A 22,350-nucleotide genomic window follows, 5' to 3' on the forward strand; every position below is an offset into this window, starting at 1 on the left:
AGGAGCTCCCAATATGGTTGCCAGATAAAATGTTTTTTTTTTAAATAGCCTGACTTTAATTTTAAAAATGGAACATAACCTAAATTAGATGATTTGGGGTTTTTTTTAAGTCAGAATATCTCTAGGGTGTGGTCAGAAACAAGTGAGAATAGTATGCTCAAAATTCATTGGCAATATGAGTGACTAATTTCAAAAAGAAGCATACTATTAGTTAAAATCAAGACATTTTAAAAAATCTATAAGCTTTCTCTTGAGGATATTCCTGCAATGGATAGGAGGGAGACTAGTATACATTTAAACTCTGAAAGCATTCTTCTGGTGGTATTCAGGATGGAAATTTTAAAGGTATACACCATCCCTTGGTAATATCCCTTTATAACATTATACTTGTCATTGTCTACTGGAGTTCTAATGTGAAATAACATTTAAAATGGCATGTTCCTTCCATTTGAGAATAAATCCATTATTTTGTCATAGTCATATATTTTAAATATTATCACCATGTTAAACAGCTCCTTGATAGAGAACTAAAGTTTTGACTATCACCTGATATATAGACATTCATAATTTAATAACACTACATTTACTAAATTAAAATTAAAACATTTAAGTGTCACTGTATCTTTTTTCTACACATGCATAAGGGTGTTAGTATGCATACATAAATTTCTGTACCATAAAAAAAAACAAAGTTAAAAAGCAAACAATGGGCAGGAAGAAAAATTTGCATAATATTAATAAATAGTTACAGGCTTCTGATGATTAAGGTTATGTGTCAACTTGTCTAGGTTCATGGGGTGCTCGGTCATTTGGTCAAACATTATTCTGGGTGTATCTGTGAGCATGTCTGGATGAACTTAACAACTGAATCAGTAAAATGAGTAAAGCAGATTGCCCTCCGTAAGGTAGACAGGCCTCATGATGGATTGGAGACCTGAATAGAGCAAAAAGGCTGAGTTAGAGGGAACTCCTACTGCCTGACTGACATCAGTCTTTTCCTTCCTTTGGACCCAAACTGAAACATCAGCTCTTCTTGCATCTGAAGCCTTCCAGTGTCCAGACTGGAACTTGTATCATCAGTTCTCCTGGGTTTCCACCCTGGCAACTACAGGTCACGGGACTTCTCAACCTCCACAATCTTGTGAGTCAATCCTTATAATAAATCTCTTTCTCTCTATATATAACTCCTACCGGTTCTGTTTCTCTGGAAAACCCTGACTAATACAGTACTAAATATCAATTACATTTTAGAAAATCCTAAAAATCACTAAGACAGAATCCTACCACAAAATGGCCAAAGTGTATGATTTAGAAAATCACATAAGAAATATAAATGGTCCATAAACAGTGCTCAACCTCACAAACAGCCAAATAAATAAAACTGAAATGGGATGCTATGTTTTGCTTATATGACAGAGCAAAAAGACAAAAGAATGATAGTATACATCTCTGACAGAAATGCAATGGGCTGGCGTTCATATATCTGTGGTGGTACCACAAATGCTACAAAGCTTTGTGGAGATTTCACAGTATTCATCAAATTTTAAAATGTGCATACTATGTAATAGAGAATTCCTCCTTAACAACTAATCAGCAGGAATATTCTTCCAAATATACAAAGATATAGATACAGATACATGGATTTCAATGCAGCATTATTTGCTACAGTAAAAGAAATGTCTATCAATGGGGAATTGGTGAAATAAATTAATAAAGTATATTCATACAGATCATTGTTGTGCAACCATTAAATGAATAAGCATATCAGTAAATACTCAGTAAAAAAATGTTATCATAATAAATTGAAAAACTATTAAGTAGAAAAAAACAAAAAACAATATGTATAGACCAATTCTATTTTTGTAACCATAGATATGGATTGTGTGTGTTTGTATGTGTTATGGTTCTGGAAAGCTACACATCAGGTTATTCCCAGGAGATTGGGAAGTGTTTTTATTTTCACACTTATGCTTTTGTTTGGTTTGTATTTTTAATCATAAGCATGAGAATTCCGAACTGTGGACAGGAAATTCTGCTAGCCAATAAAAGAAACAACATCTCCAACAGCAAAATCTCTTATATACGGACATTTAAAAAGCAGATAACTTACCCCAATGTAACAAAGCCACACAGAATTTTTGACAAATCATCTTACTTCAGAGAGTAGACCTGAAAAACAGTACATCGAAAACAAATACATACACACACACATGCACAAAAACACCTGACATCTATATAAGCTGTCTGGGAAAATATAAAAGGAAAAGGATTATGAACGAGTCTTTAAATTTAATCCTCTATAATACTCTGCATCAATATCAGAGAAGTGTCTCGCATTAAAGTATAGCTACACATTAAAGGTTTACTCCTGTGTACCTATCTTACACAGTTAAAATATAAGCTACATATTCATATACAGCATAATCAAACATTTTTCAATGTTCCTTTATGCCATGACAAATGAGGACAGGCATCAAAGGATAAGACTATATTTTTAACTGAACAAAAGTGTTCATAATGTTAATTAAATATGTACTACCATTAATAGCAGTCTTTTTTTTATAGCTCAGTTCTTAAATTTCTCTTATTTTCTAAAGCCTTTATCTTTACTATGATACTACAAAGTCAAACAGTTATAGCATAGGTAATCACTGTACATTTGTTTCCAAAAAAAGAGGAGGAAATTTTCCAGTATGTTTTTGGAAACTCCCACCATTTATTTGCAGATAAAGCAATATTCACATTGGAGAGTTATTAGAGTAATTCAAGGAAAGGCTGACGGCTTAATATATCCAAATGATAGGGTGACTTCAAGAGATAAGCTTTCCCATGAAGTCTCCTCATTTTTAAATACATCATGAATGAGATTATTCTTACCAGTATATCATGAATGGTAGCATAATTTTAGTATATTGGGATTCAATTTGTAATGAAACCATAAAGGCTTTTGTTGTTCCAGGGTTTTTTGTTATCTCAAACTGGGGATTCAGTTCACTAAACAAAAGTTAATCTGAGTTTAAAAGTTCTGAATTAGGTGTCAGGAGTCTTGAATGTCAATCTAGACTCTTTGACCAGCTGTAGGACTTGGCACTTCAACACTCTAGACCTCAGGTTCCTCATCTACAAATCCTCCTGATGGATGAGCTCAACAATCCCTTTCAGAGATGCTCATGATTCTGAGAGATTTTATTTTAAAATAGAAATCACAGCTTTACACAAAGATATTTTCAAATATCAAGTAAGAAAGATGTCTCATAAGTCATTACTGACAATTGGTACCACGTGATGAGTAAACAGAAAAACGTACTTGTTTAGTTCACAGCTTAATAACTCTCAGGAGGAAAATGGATGAGTATAAACATTTTGTAGTCTGGTCAATTTGTTTTTCAGCCTCTTGTTTTTTCATCAGAAGTTTGGTTCTTTATATACTGACATCACAGTGTGTCTTCAGGATTTCTAAAAATCAGTTTAGTGTTTGGAATCCTCATTATCTAATCATATGATTTTTTTTTTTTTTTGCTACCTGTTTCTGGTACAACATTTTCTCATAAAATAAACCCAAGAGCAAGTTTTATAATCAGGATGTGTCATAGATACAACATATCATTTAACTAAGTGTTTTGAATGAACTGACTGGTGACAAGTAATTCAGTCCAACAACAGATTTGACTCACTTTTAACTCAACTGATCTGCTGAGTCAAGTGACCAAACAGACCAGGGTTTTTTTGCTTATATAAGACAAGCATTATTTTCTTTAATGTTCCATGCAAAACACAAACTATTCTGATGGTCTGAATTCTGGTAGTCAGGTTTCACTCTTACATAACAGAGAAATAATCACAGATATGAAAAAGGCATAGATGAAACCTTGAAGAGAGTGTGAAAGGTGGTACCTTACACAGACCCAATGAGACATATATTTAAATGACCGACACTGTACCAGAAATGAATAATAAGGAGATTTGCAAAAATACAAATAATACAGAAAAAAGGAACAGAAGTTTCTAAACTGTGAGAAAAAAAAATCAAGTAAAGGGAAAACTAATGGTAAGGTGGCCAAAATAAGTATAATACACAAAATGCCATTAATTTGAATTCGGTTTTTAAAGATGAGCTATTGGGGCACTTGGGTGACTCAGCTGGTTAAGTTTCGGACTTCAGCTCAGGTCATGATCTCACTGCTCATGGGTTCAAGCCCCACATCAGGCCCTGTGCTGACAGCTCACAGACTGGAGCCTGCTTGATTCTGTCTCTCTGTCTCTCTGTCTCTCTGTCTCTCTCTCTCTCTCTTTCTCTGCCCCTTCCCTGCTTGTGCTCTCTCAAAAATTAAAAAAAAGTTAAAAAAAATTTAAAGATAAGCTACTGATTTCCCTTATGCTTTCTTACGGTCAAATTGGTCAATTACAAATTCAGAGTACTCAAAATAAAACGTAACCAACAGCTTAGGGGAAATGTTCAAATAATCCTAACAGTAAGAACAGAAAGAAATTTTGCTTGAGTAACTTCAAAACAGGTAACATCCTCATGAACACTCTCACAGTACCAGAGTTTCATGTGAACCTCAAAATCCAATAATTTGTCAGCCCCTCCATTGCCAATACCCTATTCTAAGTCACCATTATCTCTTCCCTGGACAGTCGGAAGGGCCTCCTAACTGGTCTCCCTGCTGTTGCCCTTACTCTCCAGTTCAGTCTATTCTCAATGCTGCAGCCAGAGTGGTCTTGTTAACACATAGGTCAGATCATGCCTGTCTTACCCCAAACACGGTCATACTCTCCTTTTCACTCTGCGTAAAAGTCTGAGTCCTGCATAGAACTACAAGGTCCTGGATCTCTACTGCCTCTCTGACCTCATCAACAACTGCTCTTCTCTTTGTTCAAGTCACCTTCTCAGAGGAGCCTTTCCTGATTAGCCCATCTACAATTTCAACCCAGCATGTCATATCTGCTGAATTTTCTTATTATTATTACTTCGCACTGTCTAATGTGAATATGACTTGTTTTTCTTGTTTATTGTTTAACTCTCCCCACTAGAATATAAACTCCACTAGACCAAGGGATTTTTTTTTACTATCCTTTCACCATTATATCCTTCTCACATAGAAGCCTGCCTCTCACATAGTAGGGGCTCTCTATACACTCACTGAATGAGTGAGTGAATGAATGCATGATATGACTCTTTCTTGATATATTCTTAAAAATAGGCTGGTAGCATCATACCAAGAAAATAACAGCAATCTTTAAAAGAGGTGTTCTGTGGACAGCAAAGATGTGATACACACACACACACACACACACACACACACACACACGAATATTATACAACCATAAAAAAGGATGAGATCCTGCATTTGTTACAACATGGATGCTAAGTGTAGTAAGTTAAACTGGGAGAGACAAATACCATATGATTTCACTCATGTGGAATCTAAAAAACAAAACAAATGAATACACAAACCAAAAGTAGAATAAGACCTCTAAATACAGAGAACTGATGTTTGCCAGGGGGGAGCTGGGGGGATGGGCAAAATGGGTGAAGGAGAGTGGGAGATATAGGCTTCCAGTTATGGAATGAATATGTCACAGGAATAAAAGTCATAGCATAAGGAATAGAGTTAAGGATATTGTAATAATGTTATATGGTGACAGATGGTAGTTACAGTTGTGGTGAACATAGCATAATGTATAAACTTATTGAATCACTATGTTGTACATCTAAAACTAATGTAATTTTATGTGTCAACTATACTCAAATTAAAAAAAAAATTAAAGAGGCATTCTAATAAAAACCCATCTTTGAGAACCAGATTTAATTCCAGAGAAAATTTCAGAATGGTGATTCTTAACCATTTTTAAATATGCATCTTGTTGAGAAGTTGGTGAGAGCAAGGTACCAACTGCCAGGAAGAGACACATATATACAAAATTACGCCTATAATATCAGAGGGTTAACAAATTCTCTGAAATTTATTCAAAGCTCCCACATTAAGTCCTGATGTAGCTAAATGAACAGAGTTCACACTCCTCCATCAATCCTCCATAAGTATAGCTCCTATGAATCGAGCCATTGATAGACACCGAATTGTGAGGAGTTTGAGATAATATTGCCTAACATTCCCCCTGGAATGTAGTCATTCTATGTTGACAGTTAAAACACTTAAGTGTTTTATTTGAAATCTCCATAAAGTATACAAAGATTCATCCACAGTCTGATCTAAATGATCCCTCCATAATACCTGAATGTGCAGTCAGTAATTCAAATTTCATCTTTTTCTATAATTTTTTAATGTTTATTTTTGAGAGAGAGAGAGAAATAGAGACAGTGAGAGTGGGGGAGGGGCAGAGAGAGAGAAGAAGACAGAATCTGAAGCAGGCTCCAGGCTCTGAGCTGTCAGCAAAAAGCCTGATGCAGAGCTACAATTCATTTACCACAAGATCATGACCTGAGCCAAAGTTGTACACTTAACTGACTCACAATACAACAGAGTAAGCATATTATATCACTAACTCTTCAGCTATTACTATCATGGAAAATTCTTTGTGTATTTTTATGTATAAAATTCTACTTAAATATAAAGCAGAATAGTCTCAATTAATGTTTGAATGAGTGGGAAGAAAAAGAAATTATTTACAACTTGCTCTAATGATCTCACCAAGTCTCTAGTTTGTAGAAAAGTTTATGAGTAAGAAAAGCAATTCTGACAATTCTGTTGTCTTGATGAGTAAACTCAATGAATTCCATCTGCCACTAATTCTTGCTTTTACTTTCTGCTAGAGAGGCACCCATCTTTCACTTAAAAAACAACATTTAAGTATTTTGTTTAAATATAAATGAAAAACACTATTTCTTCAAGTGTCAAAATAAATATAGCTTGGTCTAGCTCTACTAACCTTGTTATCTTAGTTCTGTTTACTTTTATTTCTTCACTTAGGACAGAAATTGGTCATGTTATTCCTTCCCATTACGTAGTTGTCAAAGACTTAAATTTTTCTTTAATTTTTATTTATGTATTTGTTCTTATTTTAGAAGGAGAAAGAGAGTATGTGCATGGGGGTAGAGAAACAGAGGGGAAGAGAGAGAATCCCAAGCAGGCTCCACACTCAGCATGGAGCTCGATGTGGGGCCCAATCCCACGACCCTAGGATCATGACCTGAGCCAAAACCAAGAGTGAGTCACTGAACCAACTGAGCCACCAGGGGCCCCTGCTCAACTTTTAAAATCAAGCTTAGAAGATCAAAACATAATATAAGAGTGCCTGGGTGGCTCAGTCGGTTAAGCATCCCACTCTTAATTTCAGCTCAGGTCATGACCCCAGGGTCATGGAATTGAGCCCCATGTTGGACTCCTGAGTGTGGAGCCTGCTTGGGATTTTCTCTCTCCTCCTCTGCCTCTCTATCCCCAGCATGCACACGCATGCTCTCTCTCTCTCTCCACCTCTAAAATTAAAAAATAAAAAAAAAAAACTTTCATCATCTTGGCATAAGCATTTGTCACTTTGAAAACTTAATTTCAAGTGTTTTAATTTCTAATGACTCTAACTGTGTGATCTTGTTGCAAATTAATTCCTTGAAAATGAAGAGGGATGAGCTATGATTCGCAGACTTAAGTGCCATAAAGTCAACAAAGTTCAGTCAGAATAGGCATCTTACCTACAAAGTAATTTAAAAATCTCTATATAAATTAACTCATTTAAATATTAACTAAATATTTGGTAAAATATGTTACCACACAGGGTACTAGAAATATAAAAATAAATAAGAAATCATCATATACTTTAACAAGTAACATTGTTTTATGACCTTTTTACATGTCAAATTTTATAATACCAATATGAATAAAGTACCATGGGACTTCAGATTCAAGACGATAAACTGAATAAACTGATTTTCTTATTCCTGAGATGCCTTTAGAATTACAGAAAGTAAATCATTATCAACCCACTAGAACAGAGAAAATGAGAGGGGACCAGCAGCAAAAAAGAGATTTAAACACATTTCTGGAAGACAAAGAAAAAGTAGAATGATCGAAGTGACTACCTAGGATATTTGGGGAAAGAGCTGTCATCAATGAAGAAACAAATTTATTTAGAAAACTCTGGAGGTGTTCTGAATTGTAAAGGGCAGGGTGACGTGGGGCTGAAAGAAGAGAAGGCTTTGGTTTGTAGATGTAATATCTGACTTCTTTATCTCCTTATAAACAATTCACAGCAGCCAAATCTAACTCCCTATAATTGTCAGAGGAGTGGTTTATAAACAAGCAGGGTAGTTTAAATAGAATAAAAAATTATTAAAGATTATTGGGTACCTCACTGAGCCTCAGTGAGATCCAGTAAACCTAATAAAGCATTCAGCCAAGAACCACACCCAAAATCACACGTAAATTGCTCTAGAAAAGACAGCTCTGCCACCACGCCAAGGCATTGCACGTTATTACTGAAATCTCGATGCCTACTACCTCTGAGTTCCTCTGAGGCCATCTGCTCCTCCATATCCCACACTTCTGATCTAAGATCTGGCATGAACACCTCTTATTGATAAAGAATAGTTCACAGTCTGTGTGTAGGCAGCCAGGAAATTTGGGAAAATATGGATTTATAAAGTGAGGAATTCCCCAAACATAGACAAAATACTCAAAGATGACAAATAGCCAAAGGACAAAAACTTGTTCCGTATACTTCTATATGTTAAAGAGCTAAAATGTATAAGTTATTTGAGGATAACTTGGGCTTTTAGTACAGACTTCACACCACACACACAAACTTACATGTTGTGACATTTAGGGGGACAGGCCTTCAGCACAAAAGGTAGCTCCCCACTCAAGTGCTTAAAAGAAAGCCTAACAGTTGACAAACACTGCCCATATGCACAGAATTCACATTCCTCCTACTTCTCTCCTTAACAGTTATGCTGAATGGAGACAGGAAGACATCAGCATCATGGAAAAATTGTGTAAAAAGAAGGAAAGAAAAAAGAAAACCTACCACAGGGACCTAGATAAATCAGAACAGAAAAAATAGCTTTAACAAATGTTCGTGAGTGTCTTCAAGGACATTTCAGAAGACCTTGCATCCACAATTTCAAAGATTGTTCTGACAAAGGAATCATCAGAGGAAGAAAGAGCTTAGCTGTGAAAACATTTTTCAATAGAAATCTTAGAAAACACATTTGCATAATTAACTCTTCCCCCAAAATAAATAAAGAGAAAAAAATGTTTTAAAAAAAGAAAAGTTCAAATGATCCATATCCAGTCAGCAGTATTTCTAGAAAAAGAGAATAAAGAGAAAATGATCAATGAAATAACACGGAAAACTTTTCCAGAGCTGACAAGAGACACAAGTCTTCAAACTGAAGGTGGGGGGGGGGGGGGAGGAAAAAAAAAGAAAAGTCCACCAAGTCCAAAGAGAAGGAATAGAAAAATACCCATTGCTAAATATATCACTAAGAAATTGCAAGAGCAAAGAAGATAAGATAGGAAACGTTTCCAGAAAAGAAAAAACCTCTAAAGGTATGAGAAACAGAATGGAAGCAAATGTTTCATACCAAAACAATGAACAGTAGAAGATAATCCAGTAACACCTGATGTAAAATGATTTACAGTGGAAAATGCTATTAGCCCGTCAAGCAAGTATCAGAGCACAGCAAATATATTTTCAATAACACAATGACTTAGAAAATTTATATTCTATAAATCTCTTTCTCAGAAATAATTTTATAACATAGTCCAGCAAAATGAGAAGTAACCAAGAAAAAGGGATTCAGGGACTAAAGATTCAGGAACTCATGAGTACAGACTTGACAATGACCAGTACAGATAGCAGATGACTCTCGAAAGTAAACAGCCAGAAGGAAGGCGGGAATTGAGACAACTCAATACATCATATGATTCTGAAGCGGCAAAATTTGATTTAAAAAACAAAACAAAACAAAACAAAACAGGGACGCTTGGGTGGCTCTGTCAGTTAAGAATCCAGCTCTTGATTTTGGCTCGGGTTATGATCTGACAGTTCGGGAGTTCAAGCTCCACATCAGGCTCCACGCTACCGGTGTGGAGCCTGCTTGGGGTTTGTTCTTTCTCTCTCTCTCTCTCCCCCTGCCCCTCCCCTGCTCTCTCTCAAAAAATAAATAAACTTTAAAAAAAAAAAACCAGAAACACAGAATAGCACAAGGGGAAAAAAGGAAGTCCTATTTCAAAATTGTAGCCACTAGGCCAAATAAGAATATGAGTTCATGGACTTCAAAAATAAGAACGAAATGGATTCCAAAAAAATAAAGAGAATGAATAAAAAACTGAAAAATTAAGGATATAATAAAGTAGGCCCACCTACCTTGTCCCAATAAGAAAAACGTTTATTGGAAAAGGCTTACAAAAAGTCCTGATCTAAATATGAACCAAAATAAAATATGGCATAATTTTCCTTTTTAAAGTAAGCTCTACACCCAATGTGGGGCTTGAACTCACGAATATGAGGTCAAGAGTTGCATGCTCTACCTACTGAGCCAGCTAGGTGTCTCCAAATGGCATAATTTTGATTAAGCGCTGGAATTAAAGAGTCCATTTGAAAGAAGGAAGAATGGCTTCAACCTTGATTCTAGGAATATTTGCCTTTGGGTAGCTAAGCAGTGATATTAAAATGAAATGAATCCTGGAACGCTTCTTGATTCTGTAGTGAGTAATATTTACGAGGTCATAATAACATTAATGCTATTTATCAATTTTTCAACTGTTTGGCTCAGCCAATACACAAAAACAAAAGATTTAATTAATTACAATACTAAACATGAAATATTAACAATATTCTCACTATACAGTTTCAAAACTTGGGTGGCATATTTATATAAGGAGAGATAGTGGGAAGGCTTATGAAATATGAAATATCCCAACCTCATACTGTAGGAAGTCAACAGAAAATGTCTGTAGTGAATAGAACAGAAATAGTGGAGGGAATTACAAATGTAACCAATTAAAACACTCAGAAAATTAATATAATTATATGTAGGAATGAAGAAAGAAAGAAGGCAAAATTAGTAGGCTAAATTCTCTTCCATGATGGTGTCTGTTTAAAGTTGATAAATGAAAAGAAAAGAAGTCCCTAAAAGAATATTATTTAGCCCAGCATAGGTACTCAGAGGTCTAGGAACCAAAACCAGAAATGGATCAAGTTCGTTGTTCTCAAGGTCAGCGCTGGCACAGTGGGGGTAGAGGGGCAGGGGGACTAGAACTTTTTTTTTATTTCAGTAGGTTTTTGTCACCATGCGCATGGATTATTTTCATGTATAATTATTATTTAGTCCTTTCAATTAAATAGAGGGCTATGAGATTTCAGAGAAAATAGCTACTAACAAAGTCCTAGGGGCCAACAAAAGGTTCACAGAAGTAAATTTTAGTTGAACTCCAACAAATACAAAAGAAGACAGGAGTGTTATATTTCTTATTTTAAGGTTCACAATATTTTAAAACCTCCCACATCAAAATCTTTGTTAAAATCAATGTCATCTCACAACTACCGATAGCCTAGTAGCAGCTGTGATCTAGTTGTCATTGATTGCCTACAAACTGGGGCGCTTTCCTCCTGACAGACTTGACAATTTTAACCCATCAATATTTCGATCAACAAACTATTTAAAGGCCATTTGAGGAAGGAATAGGAGCCCTGAGCATTGTCTGAAAACCTTATGTTAACATCTTATGGGAAGATCATATAAAGAGCCAGCATAAAATCTGCAAAATGGACCACACTGGTAGAAAATCTAAGAAACAACAGTGAAGCATTGTTTTATAAAGTGCTATATCACAAATACTCTTGATAACCCAGAATATGCTACCGTTTAGAAAAATATTGATATCAACAGCACTGAGTTGAAAAGCAATTTTTAAAAAAACCCACCAGAATCTGAATATGAAAAAGAATTCCTTAACCAATTTCTTTGATCTGTACTTTTCTTATGAGAGTGATATGATTTAAACAAAAATCTTTATTTAAATAATTCTAAAAGAGCTCTTCCAGTAGACATAAGACAAAAATTCTAAAGAAAGAGAAAGCATTGTCAAATATATAGGCAGAGTCTTTTCTTTCTTGGACATACAAAAATGGTAGTATATCTTAAAAATCCATGATGTCTAGATTTACAGAATTACAACTATCTAGACAGAGTGGTAATTAGGAGAGATCAGACAGATTACTTCTTGTGTGGAGAAATCATAACCAGTGCCACAGAAGAGGGTCAAGTTGACTGCCCCCTTGAAGAACAGGAAGGCATATGAAACATATTTTAAGTATTAGAAGAAAGATACCCACAGGACCTATGGTCCGTAAAAACAAATAAGCCAAAGAATATCAATCACAGACAATAGGAACTCCTATGTGAGAACTGATTTGCACATTGAGAATCAAAAGACCAAGAAACTGCCTGCCCAGATGACTGTTTCACACAGAAAGAACATTTTTTTACATCCTGCTTGTTCCGTGCAAAAACCTTCTCTCCCCGCAAATCAAATCTGTGACTAGCAGTGCTGTTATTAGACACTCAGCTCACTAGAGATACAGCCAGCTACCTCCTGCATATGTCTAACATGATAGGTATATGTCATAATTCCAAAAGATAGCATCTTAATAATATAGCAACTACAATTACTGGGTGTGTATTATGTATACGTCAGTATGTTTTCTCTCTCTGCTTAGATAGTGTGTGTGTGTGTGTGTGTGTGTGTGTGTGTGTATCTATGTGCGCTTATAATTTATTTTCTCTCTCATCTCCTGACCACTGACAAGACTGGTTCAGAAATCTTGTTGGTGCATACAAAAATCTAATTGTTCAATGATCTCATGTTCATAGTTTCTCAATTTTCATAGGTTCAGACACCCAAATAACAGCTGCTAGTTAAAGTAAAATGAGAAAATATAATTCTGAGAAAAAACTAAGTTGTCCTATGCCTTCACAAAACAAATATTAGGTAGCAGCTGTTCTTAAACATGAGTTCACATTTTTAAAGCCTATTATAATACCAATATAGAAGCTCCTGAAGCTCTATTTATCTCAAATCTTTAGCCACTATCTAGTAAAAACAGATAAAAATGTTTATGTTCCCATAAACCTTAAAGAAATTATTGGCCCCGGAGTAAAGCCTCTCTCTCTCTACCCCCTACTCCTTCTCTTTCTCTTTCTCATTCACCATTATACCCATATGAGTACACATTTATAAGTCTATATTGTTTCTGGATTTCTTCCCATTAATTGGCAAAGACTTTAAGATGAGTAACACAATGCCCCTTAAGAGAGTCTCTAGTTAGGTCATCTTCTTTTGCTAGTCCATAGTACTCTAGTGTGATTCAAATACATGACTCTCATCTTCAGGATCATCCACTCGCCCACCAGGCAGGGGCTTCCCAAGCTCTGTGCACTCCTGGGCAAGTCTCCATGCTGTGCTAGCCAGGGCCACAGCTCACACCCAGTGGAGCAGGTCACTGAGAGACTGCACTAACTGAAAGCAGACTATATTGACTTTGGGGAAGACTTTACTTGGTACCCATAAGCCTACTAAGTTAATAGAAGAATGTGTGACTTGCTGACTTTCATTCAATGAGAATCAATATCCACAAAAATTTCTTATAGTCTACCTTGAACATAGTAAGTGTTCACAGTTCTGAAAAAGATTTTAAACTTCCAAGCCCATGAAACTTAAATTTGACAGTAATTTTCACTACGTATCCACTATTGCTATGTCTAATGAGCTTGGCATGTTGGCAATGTAGATTCAAGGGTCACACTGCTGGCGGAATATAAAAGGATGAAAGCTGCTCTGGCATACAGTTTGGCAGATCTTTAAGTGTTAAACATAGTGTTGCCATATGACTCAGCAATTCCACTCATAGGTATATACCTAAAAGAGATAAAAACATATATTCACATAACAATGTGCACACATATGTTAATAGCAGCATTATTCAAAATAGCCAAAAAGTGGAAACTACCCAAATGTCCACCAACTGATGAATAAACAAAAAGTAGTATACCAATATAATGGAATATTATCTGGCCATAAAAAAGGAATGAAGTACTGACCCATGCTACAGCACAGATGAACACCGGAAACATGCTCAGTGAAAGAATTTGGTCACTAAAGGCCCCATGATTTTATTTACATGAAATATCCAGAATAGACAAATCAGTAAACACGGAAAGTAAATCAGTGATTTTGAGGGATGGGAGGAGGGGGGTTGGAGAGTGGGTGCTAATGGGTACAGAGTTTCTGCGGGGAGTGATAAAAATGTTCCGAAATTAGATAGTGGTGATGGTTGTATAAATCAGTTAATGTATTAAAAACCAGTGAATAGTATCCATAAAAATATGATTATGAATGTGAATTACAGTCCAATGGAGATATTATTTTGAAAATCTGTTTCAAGGTCAAGTTTATGTCTATCTGGCATCAATAAACAGACAATGAATGTTTTAAAGATACGGTTTAAAGTAATTTTTTAAATATGTGGTTCCTGTAATAAAGAAGATGTTCAAGAACTCCTAAGAAAAACATCAGACAAAATTTACATTTCTTATATCAGAGAAGACCTATTATACTAGGAGACAGTCATGGATTCTAGGACCAAATATTTAAGAGACATCAATTTTGGAGCACCTGGGTAGCTCAGTTGGTTAAGCCATCCAACTCTTGATTTCGGCTCAGGTCATGATCTCATCGTTCTTTAGAGGAAGCCCTGGGTTGGGCTCCACACTGTCGGCAAGGAGCCTGCTGGGATTCTCTCTCTCTCTCTGCCCCTCCCCCCCCAAAAGAAATAAACTTAAAAAAACAGTTTTTGCTTTAAAGGGGAATGAAGACATGGCTTAATCTCACAAAGACATAATGCAAGAGAATCCATGAAAGAATGCCTCTTAAGTGAATACAACATTTTTTTAAGGTAAAACTAAATTTGTGATCAGGAAGAAACAAGCAAGAAGTTTCTAGATGTTGGCATGTTCTCTCACTCATGATAAGGTATTTGCCTTATCATCGTCTGTTGGAATGATGTGCTATATTGTCAACCAGCACATTTTTTATGTACCCCTTCTCTCTATATATGTCATATATATATATATTCAAATGGTTAAAAAATTAAAGATGAATAAGATCACGTGTGTGAAAAGACAACAGATAATATCACCATTGCGTCACAAAAGGTTTAATAAAAAGTATGTGAGAGGAAATATTCCAAATTATAACCAAGCCAAATTTGAATTGAACCTCCAAAAGGTTACATGTACTAGGTCTGTCCAATAGGCAAACATTTGTGCCTTTCTGTTTTAATTAAAAGCGGAATTTGTAAATCACATAAAATCTTAAGAATTAGAGGAGACCATAAGCCCTTTTCTTCATTTTCAACTCCACAGGATATGGTTTTGGGTTTTTCTTTTCTTTTTCGTATGTGTGTTTGGTTCTCAGTATGAAAAAATGCAATACAGTACCTGCCAAGACAAGTCTTTTTTTTTTTTCTGGATATTTTAGAGTTTTATTTCCAAGGCCCCAGAGAGATTGCTTTTCACAAACAAAAACCATTTGATTATATAATAGTGATCTAAGTGTAAAGACATGACTGGTTTTTTTCTTGGTAAATTCATCACAAAAGATGAACAGCGCTTCGGCCAACCATGGGGACGCTCCCAAGCTGTGAATGAATTGGCTGTAGACCTTAAGCAGTCAGATCCACCTACTGTTTTCCAATAAGCGCCTAGAAGGCAGGGTATTTGAGTTCAACTACTCTCTAGTCATTCAACAACCAATTCACGTAACTCTTTGAGCATCTCTCTTAAAGGAGATGATCATCTACTTCACCAGAAAATATGAGGAAGACAAATGCCAGATTGACAGATGATACTTCCAGCCCACAGGGGGAAAAGCAATGAAAATAAATGGCTGTGTTCATAGAAGAACAGTGTACTTCAAATCCATTCCACTCTCCCAAACTACATGCGCAGCACAGGCTGGGTGGGAACACATTATTTTATTTTACATCAAAGCCGCCAAAAAGAGGCTGAAACACTTTTAAATCTATTCTTCTTTTTTAATTTTTTGTTTTTACATTTATTCATTTTTGAGAGACAGAGTGAGACAGAGCACAAGCAGGGGACGGGCAGAGAGAGAAGGAGACACAGAATCTGAAGCAGGCTCCAGGCTCCCAGCTATCAGCATAGAGCCTGACGCGGGGCTCGAACTCACAAACCATCAGATCATGACCTGAGCCCAAGTCGGATGCACAACCAACTGAGCCACCCAGGCGCCCCCACTTTTAAATCTAACTACTGATGACTGCATCTCCAATAATTTGATATTACAAGTAACAACAAAAGCCCCTCTTTCTCACAGCCTCTGTGCGCTTAAACAGACCAACGGCTGTCTGTTGTTTGTTTTTATCAAAAGTAAATAAAAGGCTCACTGACACTGTAGCACACACTTCTCTGACAACTGTATGTGTGTGTGCGCGCATGTGTGTGTGTGTGTGTGTGTGTGTGTCAATTCCTAATTTCTGGTTTATCTATTTAGTTAACCTTTGCTATTTTCTGGGCTTCATTCCAAGACAACTAAAGTGCATTACTAAAATTGGCATCTCTGCTATTGAGCTTAATTTCAGAGAGGTTCTGAAATGGCCTGAAACCATTTTTTTAATATTCTGCACACAACTTTATGCTAAAAAGTAACAAATGTTGGTCAAGACGAGTAATTGATAGGAAAGGTGCAATTTTGTTTTCCTCCAAAACAATTTTTACTTCCTCCAAATATACTGAAAAGAGAGTAAGTGCAGTGTTAAGGCCACATGTTTCAGTTGCAGTGTCATAAATATTGCTTTCAAGTTGAACATAATTACTTAGAGTGAGAGATGATCTAAATATTTACATATAAACCATACATTTCTGAACTCTTTTATAAGCCTTTTCCTCTTTTTTTCAAGTTTATTTATTTTGAGAGAGACAGTGAGAGCTCTCTCTCTGAGAGAGGGAGAATCCCACGCAGGCTTGCAGGCAGATCAGTGGGCAGAGCCTGAGTTGGGGCTTGAAACTCATCAAACTGTAACATCATGACCTGAGCTGAAATTAAGTCAGGCGTTAACCAGTTGAGCCACCCAGGCCCCCCAAGCGTTTTTCTCTTGATTTGGGGTGGGAAAACCCTAAAAGCACAAGTCATAAATGCATATAAACAAATGCTCATGAAATTGTGAATCTACTAATGTTTGTGACATGTTAAAGAGTCACAGAATTATACATTTTTAAGTTGGAAAATACCTGAAGTATTTTAAAAGGCCCCTAGAATATTAACTCAACCCTCTAATTTGACAGATGAGGAAAATGAGGCCCAGAGAGGTGAAGCTAACCACAGCTGTCACGGATAATAAATGGCAAATCATGTCAAAATCCAGATAGTCTGACTCTGAGAGAGTATTTGTTTCAATATACCTTAATACGTACAGAAATTCGTGTTAACAGAGGGCATTCCAGGCAGCCCCTCAACAGAAGGAACTCTCAGGCTTAACAGAGCCAGCCTGTTTGCAAACACAAGTTCTAGAAATAGCACCAGCAACAACCGATTTCTTAGACGGCCTCACCGTACCTGGGGTTCCCAATGATTCCTCAGTTAGGTCTATTTTTCTCACCTCTACGAATCCCTTTAAATAAGTGCTTTGGTCGGGATTGGGTTTATTTTGTTTCGCTTTTTACATTTGCTTGCGGAGAGCGGGAGAGGGGGAAAAAGAGAAGCTGGCATTTAAACCACCCCTGAAGCACAAGTTTGTTCTTTGGGCAGCCAAACCAACAAACCCTTCCCCGAGCCCCAGGGCTTACTGGTTTATGTCGCAGTCCTTTCAGTTTCCAAAGTAGGAAGGAGACCTGGAAAAGAAGTTGGCTGGGTGGCGCAGCCTTTCGGTGGCGCCTGGCAGGTGCGCGCCCACGTGCGGCCGGCGACCGACAGCCGCGCGTCCCTGTCTTCCGCCCGCCCCGGAGCCTCCCGCTCCCCGGCCCGCGGGGGGGACCCAGAGCCCCTGCCGCCCCTCCCACCGCCCCCGGGCGCAGGCCCCTCCTGGCGCCGCCGGGCTGTCCCCTGACTCCCGGCCCCCAAGTGGCCCGCGGGCTCCCCGCCGGCCACGCGGGCCCCAGCTTCCCGCTCCTCCAGTGTCCGAGAGCGGGAAAGGTGGCAGTAAGGGGTGCAGGAGAGAGAAGCGCGTCCCACCTAGTTGCCGGGGTCCAACCCACACAGAAGGCAGAGATGGCGGCGGAGGGGCTCCGGCCCCTGCGTCGCTCGCGCTGTGCGGGCCGCGCGGGCTCTGCGGCGGGGCAGCTCCGAACTCCTCGCCCAAGGTGCCGGACAACTCTCCGGAGGGCGCAGGGCAGCGGAGTGTGGGGAGGAGGGGCCGAGGGGGAGCGCGTGGGGTGGGGAGAAGGGAGGAAAGAGCCCGCGGCCGCCCGCGCGCGCCCCGCGCCCTGGTCCCCAGCTCCGGGTCGGGGGCAGCGGACCCCAGCGCCGAGGGCGGCCGTGCAGGTGACCGGAGCTGCGAAGAGGAACGTTGCTGCGCGTGGCCGTGGGCCTGGGGCTGGAGCAGCGACGAGCTTGAGAAGGAGGACCCCCTGCCTGAGGGAGGCGGAGAGGCGAGGCGATCCCAGCAGGAAGGCGGCGCCGCTGCTACATTTAGCAGTTAGCTGCTGCGCGCCCACCGCAGCCCCAGCTGGGGCTTCTCAGACTCCCGGCTGGGCCTAAGGGGTTCCAGCGGGGTTCCTCCCACTCCCAGACTTGCGGGCCTCTGCTGCATCAGGGGCGCAAAATGCTACAGCAAAGATTGCAATAACTGAGAGGGGTGGGAGAGGAAAGCAAATTGGCAAAGGGCGGAGGTAGTGAGTTTCCTGTCACCAAGTCACCAAGGATGTTCCCGCCAAGCATGTTGGTCATGCCTGTCAGGAAGGCTGAAGAGGGCACTTACGCGTCTGTGTGAGGCTGGACTAAATGACCACTTTACTTCTCTTGCAGTCCTGAAATTTAATGGCGTTCGATGTAGCAAGCAAAAAAACCAAGCAAACAAAATCCGTCCTTGAACAGAATACAGCCCCTAAGTAATAGACATTTCATAAGTCTCCACTCAAAACGTTCACTCCCTAATCTATTTATTAATGCACTTTTATTGAAGGCCTACTATGGGTCAGACAACATCCTACATACAATTATGATGTTCCTTCAACTTGGACTAATGACAGACTATCAAGTGTTCATAACATTACCAGTTATGAGGGGTGATATGAAGGAACCCAACGGGGAGAGAAAGAAAGAATAAAGGGAAGTGGACATACTCTGGATTGGGTGGATGGTTAATTTTCAAAGGTTTCTAGAAATGAACTTGCCTAATACCCTCATAGGAAGATGCATCAGAGACACAGCGAGAAAGTAGCCCAGAGATGGGTAGGGCCAGAAGCAATGTGTCTTGGCTCCTGGCCCAGCCGCTTTATCAACTTGTGAGCTTTGTTAAATGAAACTTGACCCATAGGAATATCCTCTCAGAATCAGTGACACTTTTATGAAGAGCATTTAGATCTCTAGACCACTTGTTGAAGCCACTTCATTCAGAAATTTCCTATTTGTGGGGTGCCTGGGTGGCTCAGTCGGTTGGCTCAGGTCATGATCTCACTGTTGGTGAGTTGGAGCCCCACACTGGGCTCTGTGCTGACAGCTCAGAGCCTGGAGCCTGCTTCAGATTCTCTGTCTCCCTTCTCTACACCTCTCCTGCTCACGTGCTCCCTCTCTCTCTCAAAAGTAAACACTAAAAAATTTTTTTAAAAGAAAAGAAATTTCCTATTTGCGCCCTGAATGGACTTTCTGGGGCACGGTGGTTAGAAGCATTAACCTTTGGGTTTTATCAAACCACGAAAAAGAGACAAATGTCTCCATTAGATAGAGACAATAATTGGAGTAGAGATACTGACTTCCCCAAATTATTGTGAAATGAAACAACACAACAGAATCCTTAATTAGATAATCCCTTATGAACTAGCATATTCGTTTCCTAGGGCTGCCTTAACGAACGACCAGACTTAATGCTTAAAGGAAATTTATTCTCTCACTCTTCTGAAGGCCAGAACTCCAAAATCAGGTCCGCACTCCTTCCCAAAAGTCTAGGAGGGAAACTTCCCTTGCCTAGTCCAGCTTCTGGTGGCTCCAGGAATTCATTGGCTTATGGCTGCATCACTCCAATCTCTGCCTCCATCTTTGTATGGCCTTCTCCTCCATGTCTTCTTCTCTTCTGTCTCCTACAAGGACACTTGTCATCAGATTTAGGGACCATTCACATAATCCAGGATGATCTCAGCTCAAGATCCTTATTTAATTACAACTGCAAAGACCCTTTTTCTAAATAAGGTCACATTCACAGGCTCTGAGATTTAGAATGTGGACATACTTTGGGGGGGGGGAGCCACCATTCAACACACTAACTAAGAGGGACCACATTCATTGTCTGCTGTGGTATCAGGGTGTCATTTCAACACCATTATACAAAATCATATTTATACTAAGTATAATCTATCCTTTCATTGCAAGCTACTGAAAATAAGTATCATCAAACCCGAGCATTACGTGGAATAACTACCATCAGGAAAAGAAGTACAGAGGCCCAAGCCCAAAATTCATGTTTGAGTCACAGGTGATACTTAAAGGCCAACCGTGGCTCTCAGCAGCTACCATTGTTAAATTACTACAGAAATACACCCCACATCTGTAGGTATGGATTTCTGATAACGTGATCCAATACTGAATGTCTACTAGGCCGCAGGCTCTCCATCAGGGGCTCCTATGGAGCTTATATTCTAGGTTAAGGGGCAACTTTGAGTCTCATTCCCTCTGGCACAAAGCCTGCTGCATATCTGGAGCCTGATAAAGAGCTGTTGAATGAGTAGATGGGTATAAATAAATCACTACCAACCTTTTAGGCAATTATTACCACACTGAAAAACATGTCTATAATAAGATAGGATTTACTAGAGAAAACAGATTAACACTCTGACTCATTCAGCATTTTCTTGAGTGAAGAAAAAGTCCTTAAAGGAAAAATTTTGATTTGAAAAAGAAAATAATGAGATATCTATCTATTTTCTCTTTTTTAATCAATAATATGCCTATTTACACAGAAACAGATCCTGCTGGGAACAGTCAATCATGACTGAAGTAATAGTTACTTAAAATGAATAAAATATTTTGTCTAAGTATTTGGTTGATAGTTTCAAAAACAAACATTATTCAACTAGTAATTTCATAATATTGATGCATCACTTCTTAAAACTCTTGCAATGATTTCAGTGACTCCACTCTCTCCTGGTTCACCTCTTCCCTTTTTGACTTCCCTTCTCACTTTTCCCCTCTTATAATTTTAGACAATCAACCAGCATATTAATAGGTACCAAATTGAGTCTTATTCTTGGGCTTCCTTGGGTCATAGGTCCATCCCTGCACCAGTCATAGTGGCTAATGAGTTGGAATATGATGGCCATCCAGGTATGAGCCACCTGTGCACTCCTGGAAAACAGGGATTGGGAGGAGAGTTGATCTCACTCACCCTAACCAAATAACTTAGAATGGGGAAAAGTGGTATCCCAAAATAAAACTAGGGTGCCCTTACTGAAGAGGAAGCAGGCAAAAAAGCACAGATACTCAATACAATAGACATTCAAAAAGGTTTGCTGTTAACTGAATGTAGTTTTAATTAAAACAGTACTTCACCCTTTCTACGGTGTGCTAAATGTTTCTATAAAGCTTTTAAAACTGAAGTGACAATCATAACTATTGATTATATGTGTAATTACCACACAAATCTTTAACACTTACATTTATAAAAGACTGTGAAAAATATTTTTGTATGCATCCAAGGCCATATAGCAAGTACATAGACTCTGGAATCTAATTGCCTGAGTTGGTTTTATTTTTTATGCACATTAATTATGAGAATTTGAGTAAGTTCTCTACCCTCTTTCTGTCTCAGTTTCCTTTTTTGTAAAATGGAGTTGATCATAATTACCCCCTCTGAAATCTCATGAAATGCAATGAGACAATAACTATGCCTTTATAACGGGACTTGTTACCTAGTACTCTATTATGTTTATTTATTGTTAACCACATTTATCTTTCACAGCATCGCTGGAAACTATTTTGGGTAGTCATACTCTGAGCATTTACTTTTCTCTTAACAAATAATCAGTATCTATTATGTTATCAGGTACAATTACCAAGATAAACAGCATGGGTCCTTTATACCCTCAAGGAGTCAAGGGAGGATTCCCATAGTTCAGCCAGGTTGGTGTAGGGCACTCCATTCAGTGGAACATAGAATGGA

The 22,350-nt window shown here is 38.4% G+C and overlaps 1 protein-coding gene across 4 annotated transcripts in view; it reads right to left on the reverse strand.

Moving 5' to 3' along the window:
* LEPR (leptin receptor) overlaps positions 1 to 18,457 on the reverse strand; it is an 85,758-nt gene extending 67,301 nt beyond the window's left edge. The window contains exons 1-3 of one of the 4 annotated variants that reach the window (XM_047873630.1): positions 18,213 to 18,457; positions 17,828 to 17,872; positions 2,111 to 2,169 (exon numbers count right to left, since the gene is read on the reverse strand). In XM_047873630.1, the coding sequence (XP_047729586.1) occupies positions 2,111 to 2,150 (40 nt within the window). In that variant the 5' untranslated portion in view covers positions 2,151 to 2,169; positions 17,828 to 17,872; positions 18,213 to 18,457. Of the gene's footprint in view, positions 1 to 2,110; positions 2,170 to 17,827; positions 17,932 to 18,212 lie in introns of those variants that run through there. The other 3 variants (XM_047873634.1, XM_047873633.1, XM_047873632.1) reach the window with 3 other exon arrangements.
* Positions 18,458 to 22,350: the final 3,893 nt, after the last annotated feature.

This window comes from Prionailurus viverrinus, chromosome C1 (genome assembly GCF_022837055.1).
Source record: "Prionailurus viverrinus isolate Anna chromosome C1, UM_Priviv_1.0, whole genome shotgun sequence".
Taxonomy (NCBI): domain Eukaryota; kingdom Metazoa; phylum Chordata; class Mammalia; order Carnivora; family Felidae; genus Prionailurus; species Prionailurus viverrinus.